This window comes from Lepisosteus platostomus, chromosome 2, assembly GCF_059453375.1.
Source record: "Lepisosteus platostomus isolate fLepPlt1 chromosome 2, fLepPlt1.hap1, whole genome shotgun sequence".
Classification (NCBI taxonomy): Eukaryota; Metazoa; Chordata; class Actinopteri; order Semionotiformes; family Lepisosteidae; genus Lepisosteus; species Lepisosteus platostomus.
Window position 1 is genome coordinate 76,770,596 of NC_142612.1, and position 19,727 is coordinate 76,790,322.

Here is a 19,727-nt window from a genome sequence, read left to right on the forward strand (position 1 = left end):
TTTTACAAAATGTTTGTTTTAATCTGGTTTTCAGTTGGCATTAACCAAAATATGCATCGATTGTATCATGCATGTGTTTACAAGTATTGTCATTAAAAACAAAACTCAAATTCATATGCAATACACTAAAAAAACTAATTAGTGTAACACATAGAATCTTCTATAGTTCATATGAGCATGATTATGTTTCACTGTTTGTTTTGGCATTTACTCTTCCCATCAGGTGATGTTTGGTATTTTTTTCAGGTTTCAATAAAATAATATAACACTTTGGAGCAAATATGCACACAAGCAGCCCAAAGCTAGAGGCCAGAATTGCAAATATTTCAACAGCCACAGTGTACTTTCCTGGTGAACTGACATACGCAGGTATAAAAACCAGCCACACGACACAAAAGATGAGCATGCTGAATGTAATGTACTTCGCCTCATTAAAATTGTCTGGCAGTTTCCTAGCTAAAAAGGCAAGAACAAAACACAAACAAGCCAAAACCCCAATGTAGCCCAGTACACACCAGAAAGCCAAATCAGAGCCAGTGCTACACTCCAGTATGATCCTTGACCTCTGATAGACAGTGTTTTTAAGGGGGAATGGCGGAGCAGCTATCAGCCATATAGTACAGGTGACTACTTGTAATGCAGTACATGCGAAAATGATCATCCGTTGCTGCCTGGGTCCAAACCATTTCATGACATTACTGCCAGGCCTCGTCGCTTTGAAAGCTGCTAGAACGACCAGTGTTTTCCCAAGAATGCAGGATATGCACAGAGAGAAGGTTACGCTAAAGGCAGTGTGCCGAAACATACAAGACCAATATGTCGGCTGTCCTATGAAAGCAACAGAACACAGGAAACAGAGTGTGAGTGACAGCAGGATAAAGAAGCTGAGCTCCGAGTTGTTAACCCGGACTATCGGAGTGTTTCTGGAGTGAAGGAAGACCACAAGGACACCAATCGTAAGGCAAGCTCCCAGTAGAGCAATCACTGCCAGTGTGATCCCCATTTCATCATAGCTCAGGTATTCCACCTCTTTGGGTATGCAGTCTGTTCTTGCAGCATTTGACCAGTAATTTGGAGGACATGGTATGCACTCTATTGAATCTACAAAGAGAGAGGGAAAAAAACAACTGATCATCTTGATTTATTCATTTGAACTTCTGAAGAGATACATTTCTAAGTTTGTACTTCTTACAGAGGTGCCTTTAATGGTTGCTGTGAGTTTAGCTCTATTTTCAGTTACTGTGGTGTATGGCTTTATAGTTTTTACCTGCATTTTTTAAGCTCCACATAGTTTAAAATAAAGTAGAAATAATATGAGGGAATAAGCCATACAATTCAGTTGTGAACATGGAGTACTTGCCTGTCTGATTACTAGTTTTGCCATCATCACATGGTATACAGTCAAAGCAACAAAGAGGCTCCCCTCTGCGGACAGATTTTCTCGTTCCAGGACGACAGCTTTCCGTGCACACAGACACTGGAACCTTACAGGGCAGACAGAGGTACAGTATTATACATGTTCTACAAAAGGCTTACATATCATATTTCACCACTTCTGCTATTAAAACCCTCCATTTCAAATCTAATCATATCTAGAATAGCTGGAATGCTAATATTAGAATATTTTATTTGTATGTCAAAACAAATTCTTCAATGGAACTCATTAGATTTTCATGCTAAAACCTAAGAATGTATTATTATTTTATTGGTTTACAGTATATTTGTGTCTACAGAAATTATTCAGTGTTAAATTTCCCATTTTATTATAAACTTTTATATTGAGTTCAATGTTTTTAGTTTTCTAAAACCTTTTTAAAATCAACGCTCTTTTTCTGTTTTTTTGACGGATGTGAACAAGAAAGCAGTTCAGATCTGTCCATGTTCAGGATCCTAGTGTATTGTAGCCAGTGCTTTCGTATATTTACTGTACATTACATGCTGGCTTCATACTTTCATTCCTGCATCTGAGCACAAAAGAAAGCCATGAGCTCTTTTGTCCAAACTCCTTTCAGCAAACGATTGCTTAAAAAAAACAAAAAGGCTTGAGGACTCACTTTCAGGCTGTTTGAGCTCCTGCCTCATAATGCTTTTAATAGCAAAATCATAAAGATAAAAGATTACATGAAAAGAAAAGATACAGACCTGCTAATATAATTTTTCACACTTCACAAATGTCTCATTTGGGGTTATTTGAGGAAGGCTCTAATTTGAAAGTCTTTTCAGAAAAGTAAATACACACTGTTTGCAGCTTGCCTTGCCTGGGTGGCCATTCCAGGTGATACCATCTTCCTGTATAAAGAGCTCTTTTCCAGCACCTCGGGAAGCATCGTAAAGTCCTACTGTGCAAAACTCGATATTCCCATCTGCTGCTCTTTGCCAGTTTATCACATCATAGGAAGGAATAGGATCTCCATTCTGATCAAAGTTTACTTCTTCTCCAGAGCTGTTGAACGAAACCTCTTGTAGGTAGTGCTGAAGCTTTAAGATATAAAAAAGAGCCCAAGTCCATCATAACGCAGCATTTTATGGACTGATCTTCTCTAACAAGTACAGTACAACTTTCAGAAACACTTACACATGCAAACCATGTGAACTGAATTTTTTTTTCTTTTGGTTCCTAACTATGATGTTAAATACATCTGCTATTTTAAAATTCAACTGTCTGTTCTTTAAGGTGGTGCAGTGTGCCTTTTTTTATAAATCCACTAAAAACATTCCTTTGTAAATGGTTTCAGTTTTGGTAGATATATACAGTATGTATATCATTTGTACTGAGAGGTACTGAACAGGCATCTGATAAGGATTAGCATGGCATTTCTTGTGTTTTTAATGACTCCCAGTGTATATCAATAAAATGTTTATAAAATGTCTGCGATTAGCAGACACACCTGCCATGGCTCAAAGTTTGAAGGGTCTGCGCACGTAAAATTGCCAAATGGTCCTTTCCCAGGCTCACAGCTGGTCAGGCTGTCCAGTGAGTAGGCAATAGCGTACGCAGCTTTATAAACGTTGTAGGACACCCGGAGGTTGGACACGTCCAGGTAGATGGAACTCTTCTCCTCCAGAAACTCCTGGCCGCTGCAGGGGGGCTGGACTCTGCCATCCTGGCCAGTGGCGTTCGAGGGCAGGAAAGAGCAGCCGAACACGTCGCCCCAGAGCTCCTGCACCAGCGTGTTGTTGGGATACAGGGAAGGGTGAACTTTCAGGAGATAGTCTCTCAGAGCAGGGATCTGTCCCCGGCGAATGGCAAACCCGATAGTACCACCGAGAGAAAGGTAGAACTCGCTGGCTGCAAACAGCGAGGCCGTGACCCAGGCTTCACTGGCTATCCACTGAATGCCAGTGATGTTCTGAGCAGCATACTCCTTCAGCAGGGGGTAGAGCTCCCCTTCCCCAGAAAAGGTTATGACCACTTTGGCAGTAGAACGCTTAATTACATCTATGATCTCTAGGATTCTTTTTCGACTGTACACTTTTGGAATCATTTCATAATAGGCCAGGCACACTCCGATGTGTTTAAATTCCTTGATTAGGCCCTGCAAGGCAAAACTGCCATATTCGTCATCCTCTGAGACCACAGCTACCCAACTCCAGCCGAAGCGCTTTATGAGCTGAGTAATGGCTTTGACCTGGTAATTGTCATTAGGGATTGTTCGAAAAAACGTTGGGAATTCTCTCCTATCGCTGAGGCACGAACATGTTGAAAAATAGCTAATCTGAAAAAGAAAAAGTTTAAAATAAACCCCAAAGGCTTAGGAAGATGTACTGTATGGAGATCTGTTTTCTTATTCGCACGTTCTTACTCATGATGGGCCACATTAGAGGGAGGGTTATGGCTTTTAGCACATTTAACAAATCAGTGTTAAATCTTAATTAGTATTACAGTAAGCATGGATTAAAATGTTTCGGAAATAAAGACCCAAATCTCGTCATAAATCATGTGCTCAAGTACACTGTGCAAGAAAATGGACATTATTAATTTTCCAAACAAGAGCTTTGCACTTCACTGTATTTCATTTTTACAGTGATCATTCCAGCCCCTACTTGCTATATATTAACAAAGAAAACTTTGTTGTGGCTGGAACTTTTTTTCTGTTGTCTGTTTAACATGACCACAGCTATTTGATATGCGTCTCGATACATAAGAACCGATGCATTTCTTTTGCCTGTAAAAGCTTACTGTAATTAATATTCCTTCAGATTAAAACAAATAAATTAGTAGAAAATTATGTGCTATCTTACAGTACATGTCAAACCCTATAGTTTTATCAGGTGTTCCTTTTAATTAATATTACTGATGGACAAACTATGCACTTAAAACACCTAGATGTGAACATATACAATGAAATTGATTTCATACCATTGGAATTCTGAAGGGCTGCAGTGTTCTGGAGACGACAATGGACTGTGATGACCCTGAGTCTCCAATGACGACCTTTACAGGCCAGGCTCCAGAGCACATCCTGCTGGACACTTCACTGGGGCCATTAAGAACTGTCAGAATAGCCCTCTGGCCAGCCACATGAGTTGCACAGGAATCATAAATCTTATAGCCCAAGGTTACATTGGGAAGCAGGTATGGATTATCATTTATCTCTTGAATTGCTAATCTCATCGTCTGAGCCCAGCGAAAAGCTCTAGGGTCAAAGCTGTCAAAATAAATAGCACAATTGGAAATTATTTTCTGTTCATGAAGAGATGACTTTCTGCAGTCTAAAAGTTTACCTTAAAAAGAGAAAACAATTTGCCTTCAAATTCTATCACCCTTATTTTACAGGTATTTGCATGCTTTCCTAAAATAAAGGATTTAAAATGTTATGATGCTAAAAATATTACTATTCATTGTATTATAATATATTTGGAAGTAATTTATTTAAGAATTGTTTTAAGATGTTTTGCATAAACATTTGTTACAAAAAGAAATTCTTCTAATGTACTTAAAGTTGATTAAGCTTTTGACAATTTCATACACAGACAAAACTCCAAAGGCGAAGTACAGGATGTCTTGTCATAGTTGCTGCTTTTATAACCAATGCTGACTTCCATTTTAATGGAGCTGCAACAGAATAGAATGAATAACTGTAAAAATAAATTTCCAAAAAGAGCCCATTTTGTGCTTCTGGAGCAGAACAGCCACTCACCCTTGACACCCTGATGCGGCCGGTTTGTGTGTGTAGGTCAAGTCAGGGACCACGACCCTGTAATGCATTGGGAAAAGCCCTCCAATAATGATGTCTCCATCGGCTAGGAATCCTGGCAGCTCAAAGTTGCCCTGAAGTGTGCATGATGCTTCCCCGTCTGCGTGAGGAGCAGAAGCAGAAAGGGAATTAAACAAATTCCAGATAAACAGAAGGATCATCTTCTAAACCTGCTGTCGCACTGACCTGTGAGACAAGTAGAGCCTGCTGTTTTATTGAGGGTGTTTTCCCACCTGGATAATACCGTTTCGTAAGTATCTCACTGGAATTCATGTTGGAACGAGAATGTGTGACCTGTGCTGCACCACAATCCCAGCAGGTACTGTCACACACAGCTTGTGTACAGGTACAGTACACAAAACATTTCAGTGATGAAAGAGGGTCTTCAGTTTCTTTAAGGTTGCATACTATTTTTCTACTATATGGAAAATACGATTAAGAGAGATACTTAAAATCTGGATAAAACTTTTATTTGTTACTGAAGGTAATTTTTAATAAAAATTACTTAATGTATTGTTACTGAACCAGAACTTTTCAGCTATTCACAGATTGCAGGATTTTGTGGAAGAATACAAGAGTATTTTGTCTGCGAAACTTAGAACTTTTGCGAATATCCTTGTAAAAATGGACTGGACAAAAATGTCCCATTGCTATGTACTGTTGTGTTATTTTAGGCATTTTTACTCATTTGAGTTGTATACTATACAGTAGACCCAGATTAAATGTATCCACACTAGAATGTGCATGTTGCCAGAATGCAAGTTTTTGTCTTCTCTTTTAGCCAAGCTACACTTCTGAACAGTTAATACATTCTTGACAATGTTATCTAGAAAAATACATACTTACAAAATACATTATTCGATCAATTACCATATTAAGCTTGATAACTTTAGACTGGAATAGCATGGAATGGCAAAAAAACTCACATTCCTGAGCTTATACAATGGTAACAGGCATAGACTCTTGCTGATTTTTTAAAATAGAATTTCTGTTCTGGCATTTACTTAGTGGAGTGGAAGAGAGAATTGTGTCCACCTGGGTCACCTGAGACCTTTTCACATAAAAGTTAATGCATATTTCTGCCGAGTCACGATGGTTGTGTGTGTGGTTACACTGACATCTACTGGACTAAAGCACAGTAACAGAGTAAAAGTAAAATATTAGTGACACCACATAATATTCAATCTCGCCATTTCAGTCCTATGAGAAGTAATACTGTATAATCATTCCGCTTTCTCTTGCAACTAATAAACGCCAGATGGCGCTTTAGTGGGAGAACAGCCAGGAGCCAATGTTCATGAAGAGCTAAGAGGCTTTTAATACAGGCACACACCGTAATTAAAATGTGTCAGTCTGTGCCAGATCCCAGAGGGATATACAGTATACCATGCTGAAGTGACGAGATAGAGATGAGTGCCCTACATTAAACTAAGCTTTTACACCCAATCGTTCTCCCGTGGTTTACACCTTGGGCTCCTGGTCCCACCTTAATAGGCAGAGCGGCGTATTGAGTCTGTCCAAAGTTGTGCATGTAAGAGAATATATACGTCTAGAAACAAAACTATAAACTGCGAGTTGTTTTTAAACGTTTCTGAATACAAAATGTAGCCTCTAAAACCAAGGTATTTTATTTTATAACTTTGATTCCATTTGTTGAAGCAGAAACAATCAGGCTCTAACTGCGCTTCTAGATCACTACACTTACAGTAAATGTATATCTAGCTGTAGTTACGAAAGACAAGCACAAGATGGGGATAAATGCATCCGATGGGCTGTTGAGCAGACGCAGCTCTGACGAAGCCTTTCCTTCAATTAATCATAAACTGTTTCTGAGCTGGAATAATAACTCCAAATGTGTCAAAACATTTTTTTTGCAATCGTAAAAGGATGTCAATGCTAGAGTGGCTCTGTTTTTTCATTTTCATTTTGTCATTTTTCATTTCACCTTCCCCCACACAATGGTAATTTATACAATAACTTTCATTACATCTTATTTTAACACGCATTCTTTGACTCCGAACATAAAATACTGTTGAACAAATTATGTTCACCGTGGGGATTTAGAAGTTTTCATTATACTTTGAATACTATTATTAGTATTATGCGAATTATGTAATTGACTATATGATCAACAGAGTTCTGACACTGACAAAACATACTCCTGTGTCGAAGTATTCCCAAATGACAATTTTTGATTGCCTTCTGGCATCTGTGGTGGCTCCGGTTTTCCAGTGAACCATAATGTATTCGCATTCCGTTTGCCTAATGCGGCTGTCGGTATAAATTAATTCACCATATAAGAGATTTTAAAGCCGCTCGTGTATATATATGAAGAAACACGATTAGGGTTGTGTTACTATCTGAAATGACATACGCCTATACAGAGTTTCTAACAATAACAACTATTTTCATTATACAACTTCACAACATGGGCACGGGTGGCACAGTCTGTAACTTTAAAGGCGAAGGAGCTACTCCAAGTTTCTTTGCGGAGGGGGATAATAATAATAATAATAATAATAATAATAATAAAAACTTTATTTTATATAGCGCCTTTAAAGGTGGCTTCTCAAAGCGCTTTACAGGGTGACAATAACAATAAATAAGAAGACTACAACAATAATTAAGAAGATTTCACAAAATAAGACACAATTACAATTACAACGATAACAATAGAGGAGACCGTGGAAGGTGGTACTAAGATGAGCAGAGGGGTGAAGAATGGAACCAGTTAAGTAAAGGCTTTTCTGAAGAAGAAGGTTTTGAGTCTGGATTTGAAGGAGTTTAGAGAAGGTGACTCTCGGATATCCTTGGGCAGAGAGTTCCAGAGCTTGGGGGCATAGCAGGAGAAGGCCCTGTCGCCCATACAATGTAGACGGGCTTGGGGGACAGTAAGGAGGGCAGAATTTGAAGAGCAGAGGTTGCGAGGTGGGGAGTAGGGCGATAAAAGTTCAGACAGGTATTGAGGTGCCAAGCCATGTAAAGCCTTATAGGTGAGCATGAGGATTTTAAAGTCTACACGGAATTTGACCGGAAGCCAGTGCAAGGACTCCAGGATAGGAGTAATGTGAACACTTGCACTAGACCTGGTCAGGATTCTGGCTGCTGAATTTTGGACATACTGCAGTTTGTTCAGAGTAGATTTAGATACCCCAGGGAGTAGAGCATTGCAGTAGTCAATTTGAGAGGATACAAATATGTTGATCAGCTTTCCAGCCACAGTTAATGATAGCATAGAGCGTAGTCTTGCGATATTTCTAAGGTGAAAAAAAGATGTTTTGACAGTATGCTGTACATGTGGGTCGAATGTTAAGCAAGAATCGAATATAACCCCAAGGTTTTTCAATTTTGATTGAAGCTCAAGTACAGAGCCATCTACAGATAGGGTTACAGGACTGGCTTTTACGAAGTTGATGGGGGGTACCAATAAGCATGACTTCAGTCTTGTCACAGTTAAGATGAAGGAAGTTTTGAGTCATCCAAATTTTTATGTCAGAGATGCAATTAGATAGAATAGAGACAGCCACATCAGTGTCGGGTTTGGTATGGATGTATATTTGAGTATCGTCAGCGTAAAAATGAAAGCTGAGGCCATGTTATCTTAAAAGCTGACCAGATGGAAACATGTAAATGCTGAAGAGCAAGGGGCCCAGTATTGAGCCCTGGGGGACACCAGACTTGACAAGACCAATTTCAGACCTGTACCAATTGAGAGAGACAAAGTGACAGCGATCAGTGAGGTAAGATTTAAACCATTTGAGGGCAGTGTCAGAGACTCCAAACACAGTCTCGAGACGAGAAAGTAAGATGTTATGGTCAACAGTGTCAAAGGCAGCACTGAGATCAAGAAGGATGAGTATGGAAAGAGAACCAGAATCAGAAGCTATTAGGAGATTGTTGGTGACTTTGACCAGGGCGGTTTCTGTGCTGTGAAGTTGACGGAAGCCAGATTGGAGGGGTTCGAAAAGGTTGTTTCTCATGAGGTGGTTATGTAACTGAAGTGTGACAGCACGTTCTAGAATTTTAGAGAGAAAGGGTAAGTTGGAGATGGGGCGGAAGTTGTTAAGATTGTCGAGAGCCATGTTAGGCTTCTTTGGCAATGGGGTAATAGCAGCAGTTTTGAGGACCGTTGGTACAATGCCGGTGCTCAAGGATTCATGTATAATATTGAGGACAATGGGACAGAGAGAAGAGAAACAGGACTGGAATAAAGTGGTGGGAATGGGATCTAAAATAGATGTGGTGGGTTTCATGCGCGTAACTAGTTTGTTTAGGGATGCTGAGTCAAGAAGTGAGAACCTGGAGAGACGGGAACCAGAGAAGTTGGATGAGGAGGGAGGAGGTATGGAAATTATATCCGTAGTGGAGAGGATGTCGTTCTGGGTGGATTATTTCCTTTGCACTACATACCATCCTCTTATGTTCCTTCGTTTCAGAAGAAGCCCCAAGCAACACATTACCTGTAGTAAGTAACTTAATAAACATACAGTAAAATTAAACGTAAACAGTAAACTGCGATTACTATGCTTTCATGCTTGTATAGCCCGTCTGAACACTAAATGACAAACAAAAATGATACATTTTGAAGTAAAGGCTCGTCAACCTTGCCACCCAACACACACAGTATTGTAGTGTTTACAGGTTCTTCTCAGAACAAAGGACCAGATGCGATTATTCTTTATCAACCACATCAAAACCAAACACAGGATATACACGCACATGAGGAGACTGAAGGAACACGTACACAACTTTAGGGTGGTAATTACTTAACAACAAACTATACAATTATAAGACTACACAGGACACTAGAACTACTATGACATTATTTACACGGGTAGGGTCAGCCGCTGGTCATCGTGCTGACCCTCAGACTCTCCCCGGCTACAACTCCCAGCATGCCCAGCGGTACTATGAGCGCCTAGGGGCGCTTCCTCCTCACCACCAGGCGAGGGCGTTACACTGCCCCCACCTGAAGTGTCTGGCATCCCGCCGACGTCGAACACCCCCCTCAGGCTGTACTCCTACTCGGCTAAAGATTATGGAACCCTGCGTGAGCAGCCGCTGCGCTGCGGTGGCGGCTGGGGACCCGCGGACGCCCCATTGCCGGCCCCGGCTGCTCCTCTGGAGCCTCCCCACACAGCTCCTCCTCCCGGGCCCGGTAGGGGGCCAGGCGGTCTCGGTGCAGGTCCACCACTCTCCCCCGTGTTCGCAACCGGACACGGTAGCAGACCTCACCCACCACCCCAAGGACCTCAGCGGGCCCCTCCCACAACGGCGCCAGCTTAGGGCTGAGGCCTTTGCGGCGGCACGGGCTGTACACCCAAACCGAGTCCCCGGGATGGAAGCAGGCCCCCGGCAGCGCAGGTCGTGCTGCTGCTTCTGCCGGACCCCCGCCTGAGTCAGGTGGGTCAGTGCAAAGCTGTGCACCTGCCACATCCGCTGCCGTAGGTCCCACTCGTAGTCCGGTCCAGCCGGCGGTGCCGACCCGTCCCCGGGCGGCGGGCCGAAGACCAGGTCCACCGGGGTTAGCATTTCCCAGCCCAGCATGAGCGAGGCCGGGGTGCACCCGGTGGATTCCTAGACCGCGGTCCGATACGCCCAGAGCGCAAGGGGGAGGTGGCGGTCCCAGTCCCGTTGGTGCCGGGACACCAGGGTGGCCAGCTGGGTGGTGAGCGTCTGATTAAACCGCTCCACCAACCCGTCGCTCTGGGGATGCAGCGGGGTGGTCCGCGTCTTAGTGATCCCCAGGCGCTCGCACACTCTGGCGAAGACCTGGGACTCGAAGTTATGCCCCTGGTCACTGTGCAACTCCTCTGGCACCCCCAGCCTGGCAAACATCCCCTCCAGTAGTGCATCGGCCACCGTGGGGGCACTCTGGTCCGGGAGGGCGTAGGCCTCTGGCCACTTCGTAAAATGGCCCATGGCCACCAGGACGTAGCGGTTCCCGGCCACGGTGCGCGGAAATGGTCCCAAAACGTCCACCCCCACCCGCTCCATAGGAGCCCCCACCTGGTGTTGTTGGAGGGGGGCCTGAGAGCGCTCGGGGGGGCCCTTCTGCGTCATACACACCGCACACGTTTGGCAATACCACTCCACGTCCCAGTGGCAAAGACCCCAATAAAAATGGCCTCGGAGACGCCGCAGGGTTTTTTTATAGCCGAAGTGCCCCACGCCCGGCTGGCTGTGCACTGCTCGGAGCACAGCCCCGCGGAGCGACTGTGGCACCACAAGCTGCCACCGTACCTCGCCACTGGAGGGTACCTGCCACCCCTGGCGCAGCACCCCGTCCTTTACCTCCAAGGCCTCCCACAGGGCGCAGAGGGCCTTGACAGACTTTGGGTGCGGGGCGAGCTCCTCTTGCGTAGGCCGCGCTCCTGCTGCCCTCAGGAGCACCGGCCCCACGTCAGGATCAGCTGCCTGTCGATGCGCCGGGTCTGACAGGCCCACCCCCAGCGGCCCCTCCAGGGCCGTGGCCGCGGCGCTCGCCTCCGTCACGGTACGGACGGCCCCCTCACGCTGCTCCCACCGGGCGCAGTAACAGCAGTCCCTGGCCCACCGAGGCAGCGGCCGCCGCAACCACTCCCTCTTTTTCCCCCGGCTCCAGCAAGCCCGCGTCCCTCGCCCTTCGCCGGGCCTGCCCTCCGCCAGGTGAAGTCGCTCCCCCTGCCACACCAACTCCTGCCGGCCCAAATCCAAACTGGCCCCCACTCGCTGTAGTAGGTCCAGCCCCAGGATGCAGTCCTCCTGGATGGGTGGGAGGTAGCAGGGGTGGCGCACCATCGCTGAACCTAGACGGAAGGCAAGCACCTGTTTCCCCCGGACTGCAGCGAGCTGTCCCGTCACGGTCCTTAGCCGCAGGCTGGAGGCCTCCCATCCTGGGGGGTTGGTGCCCTCGGTGTCGGGGAGGACGCCCTCGGGCTGGCTCCTCTTCCCCCTCGCTGGACTCCTCCGTTCGCCGCCTCGGTCAGCCGGCAGGGCGCACTGCGTCTGCTGGCGCTTCCAGCCACCCCGAACACGGCCTCAGCCCGTGTAGCAAGGGCCAAGGCCTGCTCCAGCGATGCCGGCGCGGCCAGCTGTACGTGGCGCCGCAGCTCCTGGGTGAGAGGGCCTTGAGAAAGGCCTGGAGAGCCATGTCCCGCTGCGCCTCCCGAGGAAAAGCTGAGTATCCTTGGCGGGCGAGGAACATGACATCAGCGGCAACCGGGCCCAGTCGCTCTCCTGGTCGGCGCCACCGCAGGGCCAGCCTCTCCCGCATCAGGTCCGGCGCCTCCTCCACACCGAAGAGCAGCTGGAGAGCTGCTGCCAGCGCCGCGTATTCGCATCGGTCCTCCTCCGGGACGTTCAGGAGCACCTGGCAGGCCGCTCCTTCCAGCGCCGCCGCCAGGTGGCCGGCCATCTCCGCCCGGCTCCAGCCATTCGTCCGGGCCGCGAGCTGGAACTGTGCCTCATAGGTTTCCCAAGGCGCTTCCCCGTCAAGCGACTGGGTTGCACCCGCGCCGATTGGTGTGGGAATCGTTGGTAGGCTCCGGCAGGGAGGGTATCTTCTCTTTGGGGCATCCACTGGCCAGGTTTAGCGGCCAGTCACCCCAGTTCTACCGGCAGGACCACTACTGAGTAGCCCTAGTAAGGGCTGTGGCCACCTGTCGCACCCAGGAGTTTCTCAGGCTCTGTATGTGCGCTGCCGGTGGGTTCTGTCTCTTTTAGAATTAGCCGGCGCTTGACAGAATCGGCTAATGTCTGCCACGATTTGTCCATCCTGCCCGCTTCTGACACTAATGTAGCGTTTACAGGTTCTTCTCAGAACAAAGGACCAGTGGAGACGTGATTAACTAACCAAGCGATAGCTTTATTCTTTATCAACCACATCAAAACCAAACACAGGATATACACACCCCCATCGTCCGCGCAAATAACATGGAGTTGAGCTTTTTGCTGCTGCTATTCCTCATTCTGTGTTTCCTTATTGCACTTACATTCATAGGAGAGCCAACAGACTGGTCTTGCATGGTCCGCTACACAGCGTTTGGCATAAGTTTTGCTCTGTGCATTTCCTGCATTCTTGCAAAGACAGTGGTTGTGCTTATTACTTTCAGAGCCACTCTCCCTGGCAGCAATGTCATGAAGTGGTTCGCAAAGAGCCAGTGTGTTTGTCTGTACCTCAGTCCAAATTCTGATCTGTATAGTATGGCTGATAACCAGCCCTCCACATGCTGCACATAACACTGTGTATCAAAGTGCAAAGATCATCTTGGAATGTGCTGTTGGGTCAGCGCTGGGATTCTGGGGTGTTCTGGGTTATATTGGACTGTTAGCTTGTCTGTGTTTTGTTATAGCCTTTTTAGCCAGGAAATTACCAGACAGTTTTAATGAAGCAAAGTTTATAACTTTCAGCATGCTGATATTTTTTGCAGTGTGGATAACCTTCATCCCAGCCTATGTTAGCACTCCAGGAAAGTATACTGTAGCTGTGCAGGTCTTTGCTATTCTGGCATCAGCATTCGGTCTCCTGTCCTGTATCTTTGCCCCAAAGTGTTACATTATTTTATTAAGACCTGAGAAAAATTCAAAGAAATATTTAATGGACAAAGGTTATAGGAAGCACTTTGTAAAGACCTCATCTTTTTGAGAAGATACATTAAAACTGATGGGAATATTTTCTGTGTGTCATTTGAATTATAAATGCAATAAAAAAAAGCACTTTGGAGTACATACACTGTCATTCATTGTAGCATTTTAAAATCACTTGGCAGATATGTTTGGGAAAAATACCTATTGATAAGAGTGAATTATCACATTTCCAGTGCATTTTGCTTCTGATGTTCTTTAAAGAAAAAGGCCAAAAAGTTCAAATAAATAGAAAAAATAACAATATTAATATTGATATAATAAGAAAATTTAATTTGAATCTTAAGTTGAGTGATTGAATTCACTTTAAATATGTTTTTGTCCATCTTTAATTATTTACAAGGCCAGAAGATTCTGTCCACGATTGGCCACCACAACCTATTCATTCAGAAGGTTAAAGAATAGTCTCATAATCTACACTTCAGTAGTTCTTACAATATAAGATATACTGTAACACTTATAATTACCTTCATTTAAGGCAGTGCCTTTTAATGGTGTGGCTTCACACGCGTATTTATATGTATATACATTTCTAATTTATTAATTCAACCAAAAAGTTCTCAGATTGTAAACTCAGTTATGACACTCATGGTTAAATTAAGACAGTTGTGCAAGTTTAAAATATATTTAAATTCTCGCAATGTATATTTTTCAAGAAAAATAAATCCCTCTTGTGTACAACTCAGTTTCATTGTATTACTTGCCAGTGGACATTTGAAGTTTCTAATTTTGCCTCACAACATCTCACAACTTACTCAGTTTACATTTTAGGTGTATCACCCTGAGGAGCCACAAGATGGAGAATTACACTCAAAAACACAGCAGTCGCCTCCTTGAACTAGTGCTGCTGTGGTGTTAAGAAATGAGTGACTGATATCTGAAGGGGGAAAGCCACACAGTGGTAATGCTAGTGTACATTCATTCACCTGTGTTTGCCTTCTCTATCAGTGATTGCATTTAATAAAGAGTTATTGAAACATAAATCACATTTTAATATTTAGGTGATTATTAAACTACACAACATTTACTATTACAATTGTCTTAATCTGCCTTTAAACGGCATGTTAAACAGAAACTTGTCACAGTCCTATAGTATAAAAAATTGCATGTACCTATTGTTAACACAAAGAATTAGTGCCTTCACAGCCTGAAGCTCTGCTCCCCTGAGGTATGCTCTGCTTGATTGGTGTTTTCCAGCCAAACAAATAGGGATTCATACTGTACTGCGTCTGTTAAGGAACTCTCTGTGCCAAATTAACAAGACAAAAGTGGTCACTTGGAAGAATTTAATTAATAACTTGTCTTGTTGTTAGAGAGTTCTACTTTGACTTTGGAGTCAACTTCATGTGGCTTGCACACTGCTTCTGCACGTACTGTAATTACAAGAGAGCATTAAAGCATACTCACACTTTAATTTTTCTGTTAAGACACATCACATTCAGACAAGGCCAATTTAATCATCAAAGATTTCAGTACTATTAAAAAATAGCATTCGGAAATTAGGATATTATGTTTTTTTTCTTGCTTTTAGATCTAAGGTTATAAGGGTAATAAATCATATATTTTTCACTAAGACCTTAGCTGCTGAGTGTTTTGGTACAGTTTACATTCTCCATAATGTGTATTTGTATAAACATTAATGTAATGAAAACTAGTGTGTTTCTTAATATTTAAAATAAATCAGAAGTGTAATGTTTATTTGATAAATAGAAATGTAGTGTATGAAAGTTTAATTTTGCAGGAAATTTACATAAACGCTACCATGATAGTAATCATACCTGAGTGAGAGTAGAACTTGCAAATAATGGGATATCTTCAAGATACAGTTTGAAAAGAACTGAGTTTTGCTCTTTTCTAATAATAATGTATTGGATTTAGGTTTTGAAACTGTGGAACCAACAGTTTTAATTGTTAATGCTTCAATAATTGAAGTATGTTTAATAAATATTAAAAATTAATAGTGAAAAAAAATGTACAAAAATATAATTTATACAATTTTTAATTGGGTTTTCAGTTTGCATTAACCAACATATGCTTTGTATCATGCACCTGTATACGAGAATTGTCATTAAAAACCAAGAGAGCACAACAAAACTCAAATTCATACTCAATGCACTAAAAAACACATTAGCATAACAGAATAGACGATCCTGATCTTCTGTGAGACTTTCATATGGGAATGATTACATTTAACTGTTTGTTTTGGCATTTACTCTTCCCATCAGGTAATGTTTGGTATTTTTTTCAGGTTTCAATAAAATAATATAACATTTTGGAGCAAATATGCACACAAGCAGCCCAAAGCTAGAGGCCAGAATTGCAAATATTTCAACAGCCACAGTGTACTTTCCTGGTGAACTGACATACGCAGGTATAAAAACCAGCCACACGAAACAAAAGATGAGCATGCTGAATGTAATGTACTTCGCCTCATTAAAATTGTCTGGCAGTTTCCTAGCTAAAATGGCAAGAACAAAACACAAACAAGCCAAAACCCCAATGTAGCCCAGTACACACCAAAAAGCCAAATCAGAGCCAGTGCTACACTCCAGTATGATCCTTGACCTCTGATAGACAGTGTTTTTAAGGGGGAATGGCGGAGCAGCTATCAGCCATATAGTACAGATGACTATTTGTACTGCAGTACATGCGAAAATGATCATCCGTTGCTGCCTGGGTCCAAACCATTTCATGACATTACTGCCAGGCCTCGTCGCTTTGAAAGCTGCTAGAACGACCAGCGTTTTCCCAAGAATGCAGGATATGCACAGAGAGAAGGTTACGCTAAAGGCAGTGTGCCGAAACATACAAGACCAATATGTCGGCTGTCCTATGAAAGCAACAGAACACAGGAAACAGAGTGTGAGTGACAGCAGGATAAAGAAGCTGAGCTCCGAGTTGTTAACCCGGACTATCGGAGTGTTTCTGGAGTGAAGGAAGACCACAAGGACACCAATCGTAAGGCAAGCTCCCAGTAGAGCAATCACTGCCAGTGTGATCCCCATTTCATCATAGCTCAGGTATTCCACCTCTTTGGGTATGCAGTCTGTTCTTGCGGCATTTGACCAGTGATTTGGAGGACATGGTATGCACTCTATTGAATCTACAAAGAGAGAGGAAAAAAAACAACTGATCATCTTGATTTATTCATTTGAACTTCTGAAGAGATACATTTCTAAGTTTGTACTTCTTACAGAGGTGCCTTTAATGGTTGCTGTGAGTTTAGCTCTATTTTCAGTTACTGTGGTGTATGGCTTTATAGTTTTTACCTGCATTTTTTAAGCTCCACATAGTTTAAAATAAAGTAGAAACAATATGAGGGAATAAGCCATACAATTCAGTTGTGAACATGGAGTACTTGCCTGTCTGATTACTAGTTTTGCCATCATCACATGGTATACAGTCAAAGCAACAAAGAGGCTCCCCTCTGCGGGCAGATTTTCTTGTTCCAGGACGACAGCTTTCCGTGCACACAGACACTGGAACCTTACAGGGCAGACAGAGGTACAGTATTATACATGTTCTACAAAAGGCTTACATATCATATTTCACCACTTCTGCTATTAAAACCCTCCATTTCAAATCTAATCATATCTAGAATAGCTGGAATGCTAATATTAGAATATTTTATTCGTATGTCAAAACAAATTCTTCACTGGAACTTTATTATTATTTTATTGGTTTACAGTATATTTGTGTCTACAGAAATTATTCAGTGTTAAATTTCCCATTTTATTATAATCTTTTATATTGAGTTCAATGTTTTTTGTTTTCTAAAACCTTTTTAAAATCAATGCTCATTTTCTGTTTTTTTGACGGATGTGAACAAGAAAGCAGTTCAGATCTGTCCATGTTCAGGATCCTAGTGTATTGTAGCCAGTGCTTTCGTACATTTACTGTACATTACATGCTGGCTTCATACTTTCATTCCTGCATCTGAGCACAAAAGAAAGCCATGAGCTCTTTTATCCAAACTCCTTTCAGCAAACGATTGCTTAAAAAAAACCAAAAAGGCTTGAGGACTCACTTTCAGGCTGTTTGAGCTCCTGCCTCATAATGCTTTTAATAGCAAAATCATAAAGATAAAAGATTACATGAAAAGAAAAGATACAGACCTGCTAATATAATTTTTCACACTTCACAAATGTCTCATTTGGGGTTATTTGAGGAAGGCTCTAATTTGAAAGTCTTTTCAGAAAAGTAAATACACACTGTTTGCAGCTTGCCTTGCCTGGGTGGCCATTCCAGGTGATACCATCTTCCTGTATAAAGAGCTCTTTTCCAGCACCTCGGGAAGCATCGTAAAGTCCTACTGTGCAAAACTGGATATTCCCATCTGCTGCTCTTTGCCAGTTTATCACATCATAGGAAGGAATAGGATCTCCATTCTGATCAAAGTTTACTTCTTCTCCAGAGCTGTTGAACGAAACCTCTTGTAGGTAGTGCTGAAGCTTTAAGATATAAAAAAGAGCCCAAGTCCATCATAACGCAGCATTTAATGGACTGATCTTCTCTAACAAGTATAGTACAACTTTCAGAAACACTTACACATGCAAACCATGTGAACTGATTTTTTTTTTCTTTTGGTTCCTAACTATGATGTTAAATACATCTGCTATTTTAAAATTCAACTGTCTGTTCTTTAAGGTGGTGCAGTGTGCCTTTTTTTATAAAGCCACTAAAAACATTCCTTTGTAAATGGTTTCAGTTTTGGTAGATATATACAGTATGTATATCATTTGTACTGAAGGGTACTGAACAGGCATCTGATAAGGATTAGCATGGTATTTCTTGTGTTTTTAATGACTCCCAGTGTATATCAATAAAATGTTTATAAAATGTCTGCGATTAGCAGACACACCTGCCATGGCTCAAAGTTTGAAGGGTCTGCGCACGTAAAATTGCCAAATGGTCCTTTCCCAGGCTCACAGCTGGTCAGGCTGTCCAGTGAGTGGGCAATAGCGTAAGCAGCTTTATAAACGTTGTAGGACACCCGGAGGTTGGACACGTCCAGGTAGATGGAACTCTTCTCCTCCAGAGACTCCTGGCCGCTGCAGGGGGGCTGGACTCTGCCATCCTGGCCAGTGGCGTTCGAGGGCAGGAAAGAGCAGCCGAACACGTCGCCCCAGAGCTCCTGCACCAGCGTGTTGTTGGGATACAGGGAAGGGTGAACTTTCAGGAGATAGTCTCTCAGAGCAGGGATCTGTCCCCGGCGAATGGCAAACCCGATAGTACCACCGAGAGAAGGGTAGAACTCGCTGGCTGCAAACAGCGAGGCTGTGACCCAGACTTCGCTGGCTATCCACTGAATGCCAGTGATGTTCTGAGCAGCATACTCTTTCAGCAGGGGGTAGAGCTCCCCTTCCCCAGCAAAGGTTATGACCACTTTGGCAGTAGAACGCTTAATTACATCTATGATCTCTAGGATTCTTTTTTGACTGTACACTTTTGGAATCATTTCATAATAGGCCAGGCACACTCCGTTTTGTTTAAATTCCTTCATTAGGCCCTGCAAGGCAAACCTGCCGTATTCGTCATCCTCTGAGACCACAGCTACCCAACTCCAGCCGAAGCGCTTTATGAGCTGAGTGATTGCTTTGACCTGGTAATTGTCATTAGGGATTGTTCGAAAAAACGTTGGGAATTCTCTCCTATCGCTCAGGCATGAACATGTTGAAACATAGCTAATCTGAAAAAGAAAAAGTTTAAAATAAACCCCAAAGGCTTAGGAAAATGTAAATAAAGACCCAAATCTTGTCATAAATCATGTGCTCAAGTACACTGTGCAAGAAAATTGACATTATTAATTTTCCAAACAAGAGCTTTGCACTTCACCGTATTTTATTTTTACAGTGATCATTCTAGCCCCTACTTATCTTGCTATATATTAAGAAAACTTTGTTG

General features: G+C 43.0%; 3 protein-coding genes across 3 annotated transcripts in view; 1 reads left to right on the forward strand and 2 right to left on the reverse strand.

Annotated features, from left to right (window-relative positions):
- Window positions 1–5,359, reverse strand: LOC148677185 (extracellular calcium-sensing receptor-like). Its single transcript, XM_088619259.1, has 6 exons — window positions 5,142–5,359; window positions 4,361–4,649; window positions 2,889–3,716; window positions 2,254–2,478; window positions 1,361–1,484; window positions 1–1,101 (listed from the first exon to the last, which is right to left on the reverse strand). The coding sequence occupies exons 1-6, from the start codon at window positions 5,357–5,359 to the stop codon at window positions 182–184; spliced, it is 2,604 nt and encodes an 867-aa protein (XP_088475385.1). The 3' UTR covers window positions 1–181.
- The window catches only part of LOC148677186 (extracellular calcium-sensing receptor-like), a 23,990-nt gene continuing 9,584 nt past the window's right edge, over window positions 5,322–19,727 (forward strand). The window contains exon 1 of the mRNA XM_088619217.1: window positions 5,322–5,448. The gene's annotated coding sequence lies outside the window, so the exon portion shown is untranslated. The remainder of the gene's footprint in view (window positions 5,449–19,727) is intronic.
- Window positions 15,834–19,727, reverse strand: part of LOC148677187 (extracellular calcium-sensing receptor-like) — a 5,210-nt gene continuing 1,316 nt past the window's right edge. The window contains exons 3-6 of the mRNA XM_088623058.1: window positions 18,685–19,512; window positions 18,011–18,274; window positions 17,186–17,309; window positions 15,834–16,926 (exon numbers count right to left, since the gene is read on the reverse strand). Coding sequence (XP_088479184.1) covers window positions 16,013–16,926; window positions 17,186–17,309; window positions 18,011–18,274; window positions 18,685–19,512 — 2,130 coding nt within the window. The 3' untranslated portion in view covers window positions 15,834–16,012. The remainder of the gene's footprint in view (window positions 16,927–17,185; window positions 17,310–18,010; window positions 18,275–18,684; window positions 19,513–19,727) is intronic.

Excerpts from the sequence above, each read along its gene's own strand:
- LOC148677185 (XM_088619259.1), bottom strand. The coding sequence starts at position 5,359 with ATGATCCTTCTGTTTATCTGGAATTTGTTTAATTCCCTTTCTGCTTCT. Across the intron at positions 3,717-4,360 it reads AGCCCTTCAGAATTCCAATG|ATTAGCTATTTTTCAACATG; the intron begins GTATGAAATCAA and ends TTTCTTTTTCAG. Across the intron at positions 2,479-2,888 it reads CAAACTTTGAGCCATGGCAG|CTTCAGCACTACCTACAAGA; the intron begins GTGTGTCTGCTA and ends TATATCTTAAAG.